The 19,420-nt window shown below is 38.8% G+C and overlaps 1 protein-coding gene across 3 annotated transcripts in view; it reads left to right on the forward strand.

Annotated features, from left to right (window-relative positions):
* LOC121328318 (peroxisomal membrane protein PEX14-like) overlaps positions 1 to 19,200 on the forward strand; it is a 55,473-nt gene extending 36,273 nt beyond the window's left edge. The window contains exons 5-9 of one of the 3 annotated variants that reach the window (XM_041272937.1): positions 2,411 to 2,496; positions 5,502 to 5,604; positions 10,243 to 10,340; positions 16,097 to 16,191; positions 17,922 to 19,200. In XM_041272937.1, coding sequence (XP_041128871.1) covers positions 2,411 to 2,496; positions 5,502 to 5,604; positions 10,243 to 10,340; positions 16,097 to 16,191; positions 17,922 to 18,369 — 830 coding nt within the window. In that variant the 3' untranslated portion in view covers positions 18,370 to 19,200. Of the gene's footprint in view, positions 1 to 2,410; positions 2,497 to 5,501; positions 5,605 to 10,242; positions 10,341 to 16,096; positions 16,192 to 17,918 lie in introns of all 3 variants that reach the window. The other 2 variants (XM_041272935.1, XM_041272936.1) reach the window with 2 other exon arrangements.
* Positions 19,201 to 19,420: the final 220 nt, after the last annotated feature.

The raw sequence follows: 19,420 nt of genomic DNA on the forward strand, positions 1-19,420 counted from the left end.
CACAGTCTAGCCTTGTTTCATGAGAATTGTTAAATTCAATTTCTGCCTTGCTCAAAAGAGCATTTTACTTCCCTGAGATGGAAACAAGCCTTTTTAAATGCTGTTTCTGTATTTATTATTTTTTACCTTTTGTATCGTTGCCGACCGTTTCCAATGAATCTTTAACTGCAAAAAAATAAAGAAAATGGTTTTGATTAAACTGAAGAAACAAGACTTTGCATGAATGACAATAAATCTGATAAATGATATTTGAATCGGTTGTGTAGCTGTAATTTTATTACATAAAATATCATTTATTTGACACGAGATTATTTGCTAGAAGCATCAGTCAGTCCGGCTAGTTCAAACAAGCTATTGGCCAAATCCTTGAAAACCAGACTGTTGGATTATGAGGGATACAAATCTTAATTAGAAAGAAAAAAAAAAAATGTTTTGAAGTGCAGCCACCACATGTGCCTGTGTGGAGGCACAGAGCGAGTCTGGTGTGATCGCAGTTGCTACACCCAGGGGCCAAATTGAAACACTCTCTTGAGTTGGAAAACTAATATCTCCTGACACACTTTGGGGGGGGGAGTACTGGCGGACAGTGGCTGTTGTAATGAGATACGTTCACAGAACTAGATTTAATTTATGGATGAGTCGCTTATTTGCCTGGACACTGCCTCCGATCCCGTTCATTTTCTTGATTTTCTGGATTTTAAAAATGTATAATTTAATTATCAGCATGGTGCTTATTTCTTCAAACGACTGGCTAGAACACGAATGTTATTTAGAAGGGTAACACCTTTTAAAATAATGGCAGATTCCTCCTAAATTCCATCTGAATAACACCTGAATATCATATTCACTTCATCCTGAGTTCTGAAGTATTTCATTTTGAATTCAGCCCTGTTAATTTCATGTGGATTTAATTACCTGTATTCATTCCTTGTTTCTTTGTAACAAATGATGTTGATCGCATGTAAAAGGCCTGCATTTTTTCATTAAATAACTCACAATTAACAGAGCTGAATTCCAAATGAATTACTTGAACTTGGAGTAAGTGCATAAGATATTCAGCTGTTCCCATGGTAGTCACTCAGAATCCGTTACGAATTCTTTTAAAGTATCCTTATAAGCTTTGAGAAGCTCAGAGACTGATTTCTGAACATCTGCTTTAAGCAAAACTAGCTGCTCTGCGCTTAGATTTGACTGCCAAAAATAAAATGCTTACCAGGTAACTGACCATGGGAAATGTAACTTCTACGTGCACATAGTTGGGTTCAAAGTACAGACAGGTTAAAAACAGGTGCATATTCTTTGTTATATTGCATTAAACTTTACAAAGATTTCTGCTGCTGATTTCGGTTAGGGATTGGATAAAGCAGAAGCGAAGGGTAGTCGTTCATCATGGTTCATCTTTGACCTTGTGTCCTTTTGTCTGTCAATCAAAGTATCAGAAATGCCATGTGTTAAGAACATTGGCAGGTGACTTAGACGGCACACATGGGCTGTTGATTTCATCAAAACAATCTGAACAAGATCAAGCCCCATTTAATGTCCGATACCTAACAGTGTAGCCCAAACAACCGAGCAAAAGAGCCTCGGTTTGACTGACTTAAACGTGTGCTTCTAGACTGTAATGTATTACCAGTAACAAGCCGGACAGTTCTCACCTCATGCACGCTACCTGTATGCAAAACATGTGTGCTGTAATGCATCTGTTCTTTCATGTAAATATGTAACCGTTTTTATCTGATTTTCTCTGCCGCCAGGGAAGTAGTCCCTTTTTTTTAATTTTTTTATAATATTACAGGATCTTGCCAACAATGACAAATTTGTCAGATTTCTTTCCTGTTTTGGAAAAGTTATGTTTGGTCTATACTCCATACTGTTTTATAAAATGAACATTTTTAATAGGAAAATGCCAGATGCACAGCTCCACCTAGTATAACCTCCTAACGCTGCAAGTAGCAACACGGGAATGCTTATTTGTCTCATGGCGGTGTTGTGTCCCTGTGTGACAAAATGGATTGTCAACAGAACATGCTTTTTATAAGGGTACATCATTTAAAGGTAAAGTCTTATGTGCTACACATTTTGGTTTTGTGCATCATGTAGTATTTGAATAACTAATTTTAGGTCATTTCTGTGGATTTCCTCTTGCTGTTATTTGATCTTTTAACTGATACTTTGGCATGGTATTTAAACAAGAACAGCCTGTAACAAGATTATGAATAGAATAATGTGCATTAGAGTGAATAAATACATAAACACTTACATTTCCATCCTAACCTATAACAATTGCATCTTTTTAGAATGATTTAGTTAAACGCTCAGTTAATCACATCTCTATGACACCAATTGAAGTGAAACACTTGACTGACTTTTTTTTAAAAAAATGTTACAATCCTTCTATTCTGTTTTGTAGGTCCTCCTGGCTCCAGATGGCGAGATTATGGCGCTCTGGTGATTATAATGGCTGGAGTGGCCTTTGGCTTCCAGCAGCTTTACCGGGTATGTCATCACGATTCTTGCTGGACAAGCTGCTTTAATTACTACAGTATTTTGGGAAGAGGACCTGGTTTCTAAGATGTCAGTGAGCAGTATTTTTTACTGTTAGGTTTATATGTATTTTACATGTGGTTTCATTGTGCAGCACTAAGCATTAGAACGAGAGAGCGAGAACCCAGAAGTCCAATAATAAATAGTTTAATTTGCTTTGTGAACTAGCCTCAGGTTTTCTTTTGGAAGCTCATTTGCAAGCTTTTTATTTATTTTTTTGATTTCCGATTCTCCAGTTATAAGCATGACTCTCTTTGCCGTAGCCCCGTGTTCAAAACCCTGTTTTCATGCCTGCAGAACCTGTGTTAGAATCTCTTTCTACCACTGGACTGGCAAGTAACATGTGGAGCCATTCTCTTTCTCTTACAGGTAAAGCAATATTCGCTGTCCTAGATTACGGGATGGCAACAGATGACTACTGGGCTGCATCATTTTCATAATGTCATACAAGTTGCTTATTTGCACTAAGGCAATCTGTGTCATAAGTAGCAGCAGTATCTGATGCCGCACATATTGGTAGTTGTTTTTATTATGCTTAACACACTAATATATCACGTATCAGAAACCAACCAATCGCAGTGAAGTATTTCCCAGAATTCCACTACATCATATCCTGTGTACAGATGCCACCCCATGCATAGAACACCACACCGAATTCCAATGTTCCATCCTCGGTTTTACTTCTCGGTCCTCTCGCACAAACTGCACAAGGCATTGTCTCTTGCACAATGCGATACCCCACGTATTCACATTAAATAAATAAACATTTCAAATCATGTTACCAGTTAGCAGAACTTACCTAAAACATTAACGTTTTTATATTAACGGTACAGAACTGTTCAGAGGCCTTTATAAAGGTTATTTCCTGGAGAGAACTCTGTTTCTATGGTGCTGTGTCATCAGTGTTAACACAGAAGTCCCTCTGCAGGGTCGCTTATACTGTCACAATACAGGCGCTTGTACTTGTCTTCCCATATGCCCAATCTATACACACTTTATTTATACTATAGAAATGCTTGTAAACAAGGTTCACAGTGGCGAGCCTATTAATTACATTGTGTTGACACTCATTTCATCTTTTCAACTTTAAAGTGTTTATTACTTCTACTGGCGTCAACAGCCCTCGCGCTGCATAATTACCGCAAAAACCTGGTCTCGGTATATACTCCTCATTAGCAGCGTTAAAGACATGGGGGTGAAGCTGAAACCTATTGAAAAGCAGGAGCAAATATGCCAGATGTAACTCTAAACTCAAGCTGTGGGTTTTTTTTTTTTTTTTTTTTGCTTGCTTGTTTTGTTTTTTACTTCCTGTTGAGGGGGGAAAAGATCATGTTAATAACTAGTATTCACATGATCTTCCTTCTAAGAAGAAAAACTTGCAAACAAACAAAAAAGCAATACAAGATTTAAATCTCTTAAAGCTTTCCAGTGATGTTTTCATAGAGCTGTTTATATAGAATGTACATGTGTTCAGTGGTATTACTTTAGCTAGTCAAGGAGTTATTTTCTAAGACCTTTAACAATACTGTAATTCTAAACCTAATTTCCCTCTATAGAGAAGTATTTGCCTGCCTCCTATGTATCTATGTACAGTACAATGTGTAACATGCATCCTGAGAAAACAGGCTGTTTCTTTAAGCAGTTTCCATGTGACTGCTATCAACTTCAATGCAATAGTCTGTAGTGACAGAAAGTTGCAGCCACAAATCTACATGTGAGGGCCTCTGGGCTGGATTTTTCCATGGTATCTATAATGCAATGCTTTTTTTCACCCCATTGGCAACCCCGTGTCCAACACTGTGGCCTCATAGTAAGAAGTCCTAAGAGGTGGCGTCATGGGATCGCCCTGTACCGACCCTGAGTTCACTAACTCCCTGACCGGTGGTTAGCGCTCACATTAGTGAACAAGCTTTCTTTAGGAGGCAGTGTGGTTTAATAAGTTTGAGTTGAGGTCTCGTAGACACGTGTGGTTCCAGTCCAGCCTTGCCTGCTTGCTCACAATGTGGCTAGACTGTCCTCTTAGGCCTGGGTGGAGCTAAACAAGAGGGGCAGGCTTGAATCTGACGGAAGGCCCTTCAGTCAAAAACAAAGCAGAGCTGGCTGAGAAACAGGCAGTTTAATGAAGTCGTTCTTTAGTTAAATTGTCTGCCCATTTACGCGCACTGTACATCCTGTAATTATCTGGTATGTTGAGTATGAGAATGTAATGCTACTTAAATACTAACAAGGTGCCCAAGACAAAGGAAAGGGCTTGGGAGGAATCTTTTAAACATAAGCCAGTGGAAATTTGTAAACTTCTTAAACTTGACCTTGGAAGTACTTGATAAGTCTTAATTATCAATGGGAAAAATGTTTTTTTTTTTTTTTTTTTATTTATATTTTTCCTCAATGTTGGCAGGTAACAATCAAAGTGTCACTAGCTGCGAATCAATCACAGTTGCACATCCTGACAGTTTGCAGGAATAGACTCTCCTAGCTGGTTGATCCTATTATACAGATGTAGCAACACATATTTAGTGGGATATTATAGTAGTGTCTTATAAAGGTAGCTGGTTCAGCTAAAGAGAGGGAGTTATTCATTTTATAATAAGCATACGTTACTGTGCATTAGATTCTGAATCCTCAGGTATTATTGCAATAATGGATGCAGTAAGAAGTAATACGAATGACTGGGGTGTAATTGAATTTGATCGATTGTCACTTACCAGAATAGTACCTACCCTTGACAAATTAAACGCTGAAAATATATTTTGTTTAAAAGGAAAAATAGCTACTAACATAAAGGATTAAGTACAGGAAAAAGAGTGATAATGGGGAATGGAAATGAAAACAGTAAGCAGAAATGGGGTAATGCTGTTATTGTTGGAGCTTTAAGCTCGTTCACATGAGATTGTCTTCTGTGAAACATGCCTTTCTGGGGTGGAACCCTAATAGTGTCTGGTGTTTTTTAATTGCAGAAATACATCCTTCCCCTCATTATGGGCAGCAAAGAGGATAAGAAGCATCTGCAGAGGATCGAGAGCAACATTTCGGAGATGAGTGGCACCCTGACACAGACAGGTGAAGATTAATATCTTCTTCACTTTTCCACCTCAACATGTTTTCCTTCATTCATTTATCTGTCGTGGAAATCTTCTCGCATTTTACAAATGACGCTCCTGTCGTTTCGGTTTAATATGAAATTGCTTGTTTACCGTCTGGCTCGGCCTCAATTAATTGCGTTTTACTGAAAAGCTCTTAACCTCAGAATATTAATGAGGGATGAGGGGAGAGAAATGACAATTATTTTTTTTTTTTTTTTATGGCTAGAAGTTCATTTTAATTTCTGCCATGAAGTATGTGTCTCTAGCCGGTGATTAACTGAGCTGTGACGGGTACATTTCTAAATCCGGACAGGTAAGACATTTCTGCCTGCCTGTCAAGTATAAACAGCAGCTTTTTTCCAGCTACAATTAAGCATCCTTGTAACCTGTTAAAACAACTTTTTATATGAAGAGGGATGTTGTGCACAGACCAGCCTGTTACCCTGTGATTTCTCATACGGATGCTCTTACATTTCTATTACAAATCAATAAGTGGATTAGGTGATTGCATTGGTTCATGTACTTCTCAGAGAGATAATAAAAAGATGAAATCCAGCCTCAGAGTTTACCCCCGAAGCTACACTTTGCTTTAAGTGTAGTAAAGTCTAATACAAAAATTCAAGGGGTGGGGTGGTATTTTTAATTTTTTTGTTAATCATGAGAAAGATACAATATAGGTGTGCTCATGTCGATCTGATTAACAAATGAGCACAAATGTTTACTGCCATTGACTCTGGTATGCCACAAAACTTCCTTGTGAAATGTTGTTTTTTTGACAGCGGTAGTGTTTTTTTTTTGTTTTTAAACAAATTGCTATTTTTGTTTATTGTAGTCTGTCAGATTTTAAGATGAGGCTTTTTATTTTGTGTTTTTTTTATTTTTATTTTTATTTTTGTCTCTGCTAAAACCACAATCGCATGTAAAACCAAATAGCAACCCGTTTCCCATGTATGAAAATGTGAGTTTGTGACACACACAGGCTTTGTGTCTCTCTTTCCCACCCCCCGACACCTGTCAGCTACAATGGTGCAGTATTGTCCTGTTTCTGCTAACAAAATGTTGTTTGTAGTTTCAACATTATCATTGGTCCCCATAGTGTTGTGCTAAAAACCTTTTGTTCTTGTGGGTGAGGGCAGGTGTGGGAATCTGACTGGAAAGTAAGTGTTAATTTACACCTCAGTGTTATTGGACATGTGCTGTAAGTTCTGACTGCTTTTCAGGTTATCGCATCACCCACACAGGTTTGAACATAAAGGCTAGAACTGTTATCCTGTATGAAACATTATGATCCATCCCATAAAAAGAAACAGCAATTACCACATTCAGCCATCAGGTGGTACTGCTTGCTATGCAAAAATCCAATGTAAAAGTAAAGACATTTTAATCTCTAACTCCAGATGCAAAAAGGAATGTGCACTCCAGGTACCAGATTTTGAAATTATTGTAATTGGTATAAAATAATAATATTTGGAAAAAGTCAACACATTTATAGCATTATTATTATTATTATTATTATTATTATTATTATTAACCCTTTAGGATCCTGTATACTAGATAGTCATTAAATAGTCTTTTTTCATTATATTTTTGTTCATACAAAAATATATATAGTCAGCAAAATATATATACAGTAAAATAAACGATTTATATACATAACAGAAATATGTATGTATATAAGTATATACACAACTACGCACACACAGTAATAAAAAGAAACAATTGTAAAATACTATGTATATACTTTAGATATATATATTTAGTATATACTCCAACTCTTCTCTTCACAAATAGGGATTTTTGCATAGAACGCAATTGTATAATAGTCTCCTGATGATTTCGATCTCTTTGCCGACTTCAAACACACGTATCACATTACTATCACTGCCTTAGGACATTGTGACAGAGAGAGGAGTAGTATGAGCTGCAGATCTCAGTACAAAGGGGACGCAGCCGGGGCGCTGTGTTTTTCTTTATTTGTGTAGCAGAGGACTAGCAAGTGAGGAGCTGCAGCCATGGAGCCAGCACAGATCCCCCATCACGACTAGCACTGCAGAGCACAGCACAACACAACAAAGCATCACTGTACTACAACCAGGGCACTTCCCCATGCACTTGTGGGTTACTCTGCTGTTGTTATTTTGTGAAACCTTTCTGTTTGGGACTGAAAACAAGCCGTTATACCAGCAGCGGTATGGGGGTAAAATGACAGGTTTATCAGTCCCAAACAAAGTTTTATAAAATAACAGTACTGTGATTATTATTAATTTAAAACAGACTGTTTGGACATTCACTTTGCCATCCCCTCCTGACAGGCATGTATTCAAAGAGATCAGATTGAAAAAAACAACAACAAAAAAGCTAGAATAGACGGCAAACCTTGACTCAACGCGGGCACGGCTTGGTACTGCAAGTGCTGTTTCATTTGACACACATGCTTACGTCCTGGAGCCAAGAGGATGCAATACCTGACATCATTCTGATTTCTAAATTGAAATCATCTGTACCCCCGTCATAACCCTATCGAGCACAAAACAGGTCAATTCAATTCTATTATTTAACCACTAACATTTTACATCTCGTTTCCAAGGCCAAAGCTATAGAAAGGATATGGCAAATAGCAACAAAGAATTCACATTTTGCTTTATAACTGAGCATCACTGTGGGACCTTCTGGCTGTTTGGTAGGAGCTCTGACTCTTGAGCCACCAGCCCTCTGGCAGACATGCACAGCAAAGTTATTGTCCTGTAAGCACGCTGTCTAAATTATAGACCTTCACCAGCTGTTCCCAATGGAACCCATCTGAAATGCATTCGGAAGTATTTGATAATGAAACTGATTTAATACTTCTTTTATTTTAGTTTGAAAAGCCCTTTCATTCCAGTAGTGCATTTCAAGGATAGTGTTTGGTACACAAAGCTTTTAGCCGGCAAACCAGCCAGCCGGCATTTTTAAAAACATTAACAGTCGGATGATGCTGCACCCGTGATTTTTAAACAAATTCAACATTGCTTAACACTGTGATTTTATACAAATGTTTTATTGATTTTGATGTAATACAAGCAGCATGAAACCCTAATGCATTAATTGGGGAATAAGAAACCTATTATTTGATCCAGAGAAGCGCTAACTACAGTCTATATAGTTGTTTGAAATTATACATTGCATTTATTGCATGGTTAAGCAGCGCTGTTAATTTTATTACTTGTTTTTAATTTTTCCCTTATCAACTATATCTTCAGTGAATCTTATTATAATTCAAATCAACAAGTATTTGGAAGCAGTGCAATGTTTATTAAGATTTAGAAAGGGGAATTTCAGCTGTTTTGCCCCGTGTATAAAAGGATCTCGCTTGTTGGTTGTTTGGAGGATTTCAGATGCATTAGGGCTGATGATTAGGCAGCTAATGGAAGTGTGTAGACATTTATTTAATATAAGGGCAGACACAAGCTTAGAACGGAATCTATTTGTCTAGTGTAAAGAGAAATTCCATTTATATTGTTCTGAAATTGTTTTTATCCTCAGACCTGGGGAAAGTGCACAATGAAACTTACTGAGTTGTTTAGGAGCCGGTGAAGAAACACTAATATGTGAAGTTGCATGCTGTGTTAGTTGGGAGGAGGACTTTTTAGCTAAAAGGATTGACACCTAGTAAAGCTTATGGTTAGACCACAGACACTCTAGCAGATGCATAGCTGGATGTTTCTTGTTAACAGCAGTAGTTATTTCTGTAGGTTTTCTAAACGGCTAAACTGGGCCTAACGGAACCCCCTTCCCAAATACAGGGCCGTTACACAGAATGCGTTCAACTTCTATATTCTGTCCAGGATTGAAGAAGGGCTGTCTGTCTGAACATTTTATTTTTTTTTTTTTTTAGTCATTTCTATATTTTTGTACATTAAATGTTTCAGTTTCACTGATGTCCTTCAGGTCAGGTGAGATTTAGGAATTCGATCAGTGACAGTTCTAGATTGTGAATATACATCCCATGATTGTAGGAGAGTTGACAAGAAAACAGAAAAGCAGGGCACCAGCAAAAAGGCTTGGGACTGGCGCCTTAATCTAGAGAGAACCCTCAATCACCATTCTTGTCATGTAAAGAGAATTGACTGATGCCTCCCCAGTACTGTTCTCTCTGGCTGCAGTGTGTCTTTATACAGTGAGATGGTTCTTTTAATGCGGATACTAGAAAATCAACACGCTGTATTTCATGATTTTTTTCTATTTTAGACCGTGTATATGTTGCTTTTTTTTTTTTTTAATCTTTCATAAACTGTGAAAACTAGTTGAAACTTAGAACAAAACTTGTATGCAAGTAGTGATGTATATTTAGTATTATGACACACATGTAAGTTAAATAGGGCTATTGTATATTCCTTCAAGGGACACATGCTTCATATTCCCAAACCCATATGTAACCAGTGCAGTCTGTGAGCCAAATAATCATCTACAGTATGACATCCTAAGTGTTGGTATTGTAACAAAAATAATAATAAAGGTGTACCTTTTTTTTTAATCAAATAAATATGTAAAACCTTTTTGAAATCCTAAAAATTGTAAGTGTTTCAACTCGTCCTTTTTGTTCTTTCGTCATGGCTTTCTCTTCGTCTTACCGCAGTGACGCAGCTGCAGACAACTCTGGCCTCGGTTCAGGAGCTTCTCGTTCAGCAGCAGCAGAGAATACAGGAGCTGTCGCAGGAGCTGGCTACTTCAGAGGTAACCTGCAGTTCTGAAAGTTCACAGTTCAGCAAAGCACATGCTCCATTCTAAAGATGAGGGAACACTGAGCCTCTTTGTGGCTTGGAAATAGGTTTCAGGAGACTGGGTTTCAGGCACTGCATAGCGCACCAGGGGAGACTTGATACAGAGGTTTGATACAGCAACGTTGCTTCAAACTTGGTCTCGTGGAACCAGGTGTCAGGCCACTGTTCCCTCAGCTTTAGGGCTATAAATTACTCCAGCACAAGCAGAGAATCTTCACATGTTTTTGTCTTGAGTTTATTTTCCCTTGTCGGTGTTTGACCTTTTAAAGAATTACAAATATATATTTAACAAAAAAAAGTTGAAGTTTTAAAACAATAATTTACATTTTTAAGTGACATCTAAATGAATGCTGTCGGCTCATCAAAATGTTTTAAGTGATTAGGTTCATGTGCTGTATGTGTATGTTTGTGCAAACAAAGGTTTTAGCCCTGCTGGTAGAGTCTGAGTTCTCTGGGGACGCCCTGCATCTCGGGGGACCCTCTCATAAGCGTCTTCAGTGGGAAATCTAAGCCTGCTGGGGTTCGCTCAGGCACAAAGGGAACCCCATTTCTGGGAGAACTTGATAACTAATTGTTTTTTTTTGTTTTGTTTTGTTTGTTTTAAACCTTGTGCAGCAACAAAACTTCTTTTTGAGTACACCTACAGCTAAGGCCAAATGTTTTGCATCACCCTGTAGAATTAACAATTTTTTTTCTTCATAAAGTCGAATGAAACCTGCTGAAATAATATAACATTAACATAATTATACACAGCTTTTTAATTATTATTTTTTTTTTTTATAAATGATGTCTCAATCCTAAAATTCTAAGTGAAACTTTTGGCCAGAGCTGTGTAGTTCCCCTCCACCGTTACATTTCACTTCACAAGCGAGTGTCTCTGTCCTGGCCGTTGAGTGCTGTGTGATCCTGTGGACGAATAGATGCTGGATTCCCTTTGTTTGCCACAGTAGGGGTGGACACTAATGCCCCAATACGATGCATATTCAATAAATGTTATGGTCCTGATGGTCTACGTTTTATGAGAAGGAATCAGATGAAATTATTTTGTTAAGACAAAAAAAAATAAGATGGGAAGCTAATGCATGTAGCTGTATGTCACAATACGATACACACCTCTATTGTGACACAATATATCAAGTAAAGAACGTGGGGGGATTATCTGATACACAGTGAATCAGCCCCCTAATTGGGAGCACCTTCACCGAAAGCTGGGAGCCATCAAGAACTTACATTGGCGAGTGGATTTTGAGGCAGGTGTCGGTAATTGGAATGGAGGGTGGAAAATAACAACGGAAATCATTCGCTCAGCCGTTTCCTCAATATTGCCGTTATACATTTTTAGCTAAATGGCCAAAACAAAGCTTTGAAACCAGGTTCAGCCAGAGTTTAGTGTCCGAGGCTTGTTAAGCCAATGGGTGTTTTGAATAAAGCGTACAGGGATAGAGGAAAACGTGTACTCATCTGTTAAAGAAAGATACAGCCATGTGTGAAGTGATACTGTGGGGTTTAAAAAAAAAAAAAAAAAAAAAAAAAAAGCGACATGCAAGTGCAATGAGATGTATTAAAAAATGACCGGAAGGCAGAAGATAGCTTTGTATTCTGTGCTAAGGCAGCTCATGATAAGTTCACATTCAACACAGATGGTGAGTCCAAACCCATCACTCTGAATCATTTCCTATATTCTGAAGCATTGTACAACTTGACTCGTATTTAATATATCTGACTGGGATGCGCAATCCAAGGGTGGAACAAAAATATAAAGAAAAAAGCTCGATATAAATACACACACACACACACACACACACATTACGTTTGCAGTGTCTTGTTGGAAGCATGCAGTGTGTGAAAGTATATTTAATATCAAAACACCCATTTAAACAAATCATAAACTCCACTTTACGACCATAGTGTTGATCTTAATTTTTCTTTGGGGATGTGGGTCCATGTGGTGTCAAGCCATATGGGAAATTGGAAAAATGTTTTTAGGTCCTTAGCATGTCATTGAGAACACATGCTAGGCTGTTCAAGCTGCTTCTCATTTTCAGTTTGGTGGTTTTTCAAGCTGGCTTTTGAGTTTCTCTCTGCATTGTAAAATGTTCCGCTTTTGGCAATTCAACCTTTTAACACGTAAATGCTTATTTAACCCAAAACATATTGGAACTGACGTTTCTTCAGCTTCTGAAATATTGTGCCTCTCAACTGCTTGGATGTAACGTGGGCTTCCCAGTTTTTGGGGATATTCTTTGGAGGCTTTTTCTCCAGGTAGGGACACAACACTGAGTGTAGACAGATGTATTGTTTTGTTTTATTTTGTTAATTTTTACTTCCCCCTGTTTTCTCTATCATTTTATAATGCCCAGTTTGAATGTCGCTTCACTGGTGTAACTCACAGGAGGACTGAAGAACAGCGGGTATTCTCAGTTCCTGGTGCCTGACCAGTAGGTGTCGCTGTGGCGCTTTGAGCCAAACCAATCCCGGACTCATTTTTTCCTGCCTATATAGCCAATGCAGAACTCCCTAAAGGCCCCCAGCCAAGATCGGCAACTCTGCGCAGCCAGGGTTTAAACCTGCACACTCCTGAACACATGACTCTGAGCAAACTCTTGTGTCTTTATTAGATCAGTGAATGAGGATCCCAGGCAGTTAAGTTTTAACTTCAGAAATAAAAGTAGGGGTCTGGTTTTTCACGGCTACGTTATGTATATGGTGTTCAGTGCAAGATGTGAATTATAAGCTTATAAAGAAAGTTTTCTTCAGAAAGGCTCCATTCTTAATGTCTAAACCCAATCCTTTTTTATTTCTTCTCGTTTTATTGAAAAAACATTCACATGGCCATTATTTAGTGTTTCGGTTTTATTTATAGCAGCTGAGCATTTCACACTGCAGTATTTTTTTGTTTGCAGTGCGTCTGCAGTTCATTTGCAGAGCGGAGACTGTTTTTATGTGGGATTAAAACTTATTTTCGTCCTTGATCGTTTTCCTACATTTGCACTCCCATGTGCTCAACTGGAATGAAAGTATTCCAGGCACTGGCCAGCTGAAGACAATTCCTCCATTGGAGGTGGGTTTGGTGACAGGGTGGTGGAGTGCCCTGTCTTAACTTGTGGGTGCTAGCCCTTGGGAACTAGATAAATCAATGGCCCTTACTAATAAACAAGTCTAATAGTTGTATATTACAGTTTTCTGCTTAGTAAGCAATCATGTAAGTTCATGCATTAAAAAAAAAAAAAAAAAAAAAAAACTGCTTGCAAACTGTGTACAGCCAAACCAGTTTTGCAGGAGGTAGTCTTTGCTGCAAGGTTAAGCCTATACTGTCAAAGTTTACTGTATTTAGGTGGATGTGGTTGACAGCAACAGGCTGACTGCAACCAAGCTAATCTATGTAGGATGCTAAAGTTGCCCATTGCAGAAACACAGTTTGTTATTTTTGAAATTCCTTAGGTTACCAGTTGCCTGTTTTAATGCAAAGGTCAGCCAAGTATCTTGGGCTTTGTGGTCTTGCGTGACAACACAGTCACATGGATTGCAGACAGGCAGGCAAAATTGGAAGGAGTAAAACGGAAAATGCTATTCCTATAAATAAACAGTGCGCCTTTTTGATGAGTCATTTTGAAATGCAGTTGCATAGTAGTTTCAGAAGGTGTTTGCAAAGTTTTTGTTTTTTGTTTTTATAAAGAAAGCAGCTGTTGCAAGAAACGTGGGTGTATGATCTTGGTTTTAAGCTCTTTCTGGGTGCGCTCTGTGTTGCCTGACTTGCTGGCAGTGGGATTGCACTGATCCCTGAAGAACCGCAGTCCTGCAGCAGTCGGATGCTTTGCCGTTATCCAATGCACTTGTTCCACAGTCTCTAATGAGGCTTTTAAAACTGAAAAGAAAAAGTTTACCCCCCCCCCCCTGCTTTTTAACAGCCACATAAGCAGCTTTGCAGTTCGTAACACAGACCTTTTAGCAGTTTATAGTTCACGCCAAAACCTTTCTGGCGTATTGGTAGTTAAGTCTGCTTTTTAAATGAAAATCAGTCTAAATGAAGGGCTTTTCCCAGCAGTAAGTTTGTAATTTTATTTGTTTTACTACACAAGCCCCAGACTTTGCTTTCAAAGCAATTCATTGTTATTATTATTAAAGGTAAAATTAGTGAGGTGCATTCCTGCCTTATTATATTGATGCCTTTGGGGAGCAGGGGATTAAGGCAGCTATAATGAGGTGAAGTTTATATTAAACATGGTTGTCTATGGCTTAATGTAGTTGGGACCTAAGCTGTGGTTGCCTTCTATCTGAATTAGCCGAGCTTTATCAGGCGGGCTGAGCATACTAATAGAGCAGTTATGGATGAACCAACTACCCAAGTTTGTAATTGAGTCTGATCTGCTTCAATTCATTTCCTTAAAGATTTAATTACATGTTAAGTGGCTACAAAGGAGGCCAAATGATCGCATGCCATACTATAGGGTTCTTAACTAACTAACTGGAGTGCCAAGCCTTTTTATTAATGGTATGTATTAAGCTCTGCAAAACCTTCCACCTCCCGTATTCCATGCCTTTCATTCTCATCGGAGACCTTGAGGCAGAGGATTAAGAAATGCAGACCAAGGACGCTGGCTTTTTGACACTTCAAAGCTCCACGCACCTCTTCTGTTTCAGTACAGGTTTACAAGTCTCCAGAGCATTCCATCTCTTAATGGGACACACATTTCTAAGCTTGAATTAGGAAGGTTTATTGTTTTTTTTTGGTGTTGATCAATTTCAAAGGGATTCTATCCGGTCCCTCACGCCACTTGTTTGTGGATGATCGCTGATTTAAAGGTGCATATATAAAATAAATTTGCATCCCAAGTGATCCAATCCGATCCCGCTGGACTGAGGAAACAAATACGTAGCTCCTTATTGAAACGTGGCTTAAGTTTTGACGAATGGCTCTTGAACTTTTTTTGCTTGCTGTGCTTAAGTTAGCATTTGAGCACACGTCGGGGCTTTAGACTAAAAATAAATGTTCACAACATTTACATTTTAGGGAACTAATTTGTAGCTAAATCGTTGTAGGCTACCGGACCCTTTCTTGCAGGCACGTTTTTTTTTTATTTTAAAGGAAAGAGAGGAGCAGATTGCTATTCAAATACACAGAGGCTGTTTCAATCTGCAAGTTCCAACCCCAAGCAATTCATCTCTTGCCAAAGAGCATGTGATAACTCCGTGGTTCAATACAATCCAGTGACATGTGGATCACTGATGAATGCTGCCGTTGTATCCTCAACGCTTCTTATCAAATACTTTTTTTTCAAATCATCGGTCGGCAATATGGAAAATGATGTAAAAACTGTCTGATTTCATGGCCGTTAACATTTTGAAAGGTCTTGTACCCAAACAAGACCTTTCAAAATGTCCTTTCTTTTTTTTGTGCTGTGCAGTATTTATAAAATGCATTACTGTTTATTGTGTCATTACATTTGTGTTTTTATTAAACAAATACTGTTGGAGGGGTTCAGAATGAATGGCTTTATTAAAACTAAATGACCAGGGAATGATTCGGTGTGGGCAGCTATTGTCTGAGGCTTCTCCAGTATGCAGCTCCAAGGCCCAGGATGAAAGTGAACCCTGTCCTGCATGGCATTGTACACAGCCAGGCAGTAAAGATTATTAACAAAACCTGGATGATCCGATACCACCCATTCTTTTGTTCTTCTTTTTTCGGTTTTTGTTTTTTTTTCTCAGCAGACGTCTTCCGCGGCAAATCGAATGCTGGAGTCCCAGAGTATAAGCGACCTGAAAGCTGAGATTGTCTCTTTGAAAGGACTGCTCCTGAGCAGGTGCGAACAACGTGGTAACCTCTGCATTCAATCAAGTCCTTGATGTCGTTGTATTTAAAAGATTGCAGAACCCCCGGCAGCATTTTAAAAAGAAATACTTTAGTCTGTGCAGTACATTTTATATCACAGCAATAGCATTTTCTAAACACAATCTCAGTTGGTGGAGGACTGTGTGTGAGGCTTCAGCTAATGCATTCATCTTTTTATTGTTGCTCATGCTAACACACTTTAATTAACATGGGTCATTTTTTTTATATCAAGTCATTGTGTTCCAATGGTTCTCTGCCAGTACCAACATGAAGCACTCTACATTGGGTAGATAAAGCTATAGCATGTGTGTTTATACCTCTGTGGGGAAACCTATGGAAGCCAGCAGATTCTCTTTCGAACTGTGAATGTTTTAATTTATGCAGTTGAATTATCATAAATATTCATTGGATTCTGTATTCATAATGCAAATTTAAGTTTTAAATGGTCATTTGCATTTCTGAATCATTAAGATTAAAGCTTTATATGCTACTCTTTAGATATGTGCTTGTTTGACATGTTTATCTAAAAAAAAAAAAAAATTATATATATATATTTTTTTGCCACTTTTTGCTTAAAACTAATCCAGAGGCTAGTGTGTGCGTGTGGTTATTGAACACGACATCTTTTGCCTGTTCCCTTAAATGGTTTAAACACATGCATTCCTGTTCATTTGTCTCTTCAGATTGGTCAGCCTTTGTAAACCATTAAGTGCCCAGGCAGCATAAAAAGTCAAGAGATTTGCTTTCTTAAATCTATACCCTGCATTAAAGACGTAGTGGAAATATACAACGTGCATAGCAATAAAGCATCAAGTCGATTGTGACCTAATTTATTCTGCTTCCGATTAAACTAATTACCATTGATTTATCCAGTTGTAGTTTTCTCAGGATGTCTGAAAAGGATGCACTTGCAAAATCTCGGATGTTGGAAATGAATATGCAGTTTTTTAAGTGTGGTGGACTGTAGTGGTTTTCCTGTGCCCTGTGTTGTAAGTGCAAACACCTGGCTCAGCAGTGCAAATCTGGCGGTCCTCCAGGTCACTAGAGGGCAGCTCACATATATAACTTAAGGAAAACATCTTGAGAGCCCGTCATTTTTGGAAGGTCCATGCAAGGAACTCGCAACATTTTTGACTTAGTGGTTATCAAAGTGGAGAAAGGATCTTGCTAGTGATTTACATTGAGGGAAAAAAATATAATGACAGCATTTCAATGTTTTTCTTTTTAACGTTAAAGTATAACTTCCAGACCCTCATCCACAGAGATAGTGCCTTGCTGTTGCCACAGAAGTAAACGGTGTAAAGAACTTTCCCCTTCCTCCCAAGAGGGGGGGTATTGTCAATTAGGAAAAAGTTATTGTTGCTTTGGAGCGTGGCTAAGTGCTTTTAAAAGCACTTTTTTGTTGTGATTTGTGTCACACCTTTTTGGGTATCTCTCAATGAAGAACTGTAATGAAGAATAATGTTTGCACATTGGATGAGTTTAATGGAATTAGTTCTGGTCCAGTTTTTTTTTTTTATTATCCCTCCATAATAAAATATCCTGGAGTAATGCTTTTCAATGAACAGGGATTAATTGCAGTAAGTACATTTGAGACTTTAATACGAGTTATGAGATATACAAAAGCGTCTAGAATGTCTCAAACTGCTACACAACATCCTATTTATCTTTTACATTGTGTTTTTTTCTTTTCCTCAGAAGACAGTTTCCTTCATCCCCTTCAGCTCCTAAGATCCCTTCCTGGCAGATTCCCATCAAGCCAGCCACACTGAATAGCTTGCCTTCACTCAACCATAACAGCAGCAGTGACATCTCTCCCGTCAGCAACGAGTCCACTTCCTCTTCCCCCATCAAGGAGAACAACAGCCCTGAGAGGTTGAAGGGGAGCGTGCTGGGCGTGGACAGCGAGGTGGGTGTGGACACGGGTATGGATCTCAAAGACCAGGTGAGGATGGAGGTGCAAGGGGAGGAGGAGAAGAAGCAAGAGGAAGAGGAGGAGGACGATGACGACGACGATGTGAGCCACATCGATGAGGATTGTCTCCCTGTGCAGACGGAAGACCGCCGGGGCGGAGACGGACAGATAAACGAACAGGTGGACAAACTTCGGCGCCCGGAAGGAGCCAGCAATGAGAACGAGGTTGACTAGCTTATACGCGCACCTTTTTAGATTGATTTTGTTTCCCTTCCTTCGTTTTTATTGCTTTCCTCCACTGATATACCCGTGATTCTATTAATTTTCTGTATAATCTAATATGTCTAAGTCTTGAGTGTCCAAAAAAAGCAGGTCAACAGAACGTAGAACTGTGGCGCCCTGTTCTTCTGTGTGGTGTATGTTCCATTGATTCGCAGTGTTGGTGCAACAATAGTGCATGGCTGGCACAGTAAGTAGTGCGTGGACTTTCTAAACTCGCAGGATTATCTACTTAAACCAATCCGAGTTCTGTCAACCCCACTGTGATAGCAATCGGGGACTGATCTTGTACTCTGTACCGAGAATATAGGGAAGCTCTAATTTTGCAGTGTGAGAAACTCATTAGACAGTACATGCAATAGCTTGGTTTTCGCTGCTGTTTTCAGTGTAATAAGCGTGTTAGAGTGGCACTGAGTTCTGAAGGCTGTTTGATTTTCTTCTAATGGGCTACTATCTGCAATTCTGCACACCAAAGACCCGTTCACCTGTTGCACCTTCGTGTTTTCAAGTCTGGGTATCTGTTAGGGATGTCTCCTTTCTGAATTATTTATTTGGGGAAAGAATAAACAAAGGCAGCTTTGGCTCAGTGCTAGTTCCCATCTGATCCTTTCCCCTTCAACCTGATTTGCTAGTTTGTATGCAGCAGAAATACTGTGTGTGAGAATTACAAGAATTACAACGTTTTTCATGGGTCTGAAGCTGAAACCTTGTGGCTACCCATGTCCAAGCAACAGGGGGCGATCTGGAACAAAATAAGTATTGCTTGCTTATAAAGCAGGGACTGGAGGGGGTGAAAAAAATAAACCTAACCAACTGAATATTGTATGAATACTTGAACTAATGAAATTACTCATTTGTTCAGTTTGACCGCAAGAGGTTTTGTCTGACAAGTATCCATTCCTCTATTGTGTACTTTTTAAGACCCCCCCCCCCCCCCCCCCCCCCAACAAAAAAAAAAAAAAAAAAGTGCTTTCTGGTAAACTGGAGTTTCACTGAATAGTTTGCT

This window comes from Polyodon spathula, chromosome 16 (genome assembly GCF_017654505.1).
Source record: "Polyodon spathula isolate WHYD16114869_AA chromosome 16, ASM1765450v1, whole genome shotgun sequence".
Taxonomy (NCBI): domain Eukaryota; kingdom Metazoa; phylum Chordata; class Actinopteri; order Acipenseriformes; family Polyodontidae; genus Polyodon; species Polyodon spathula.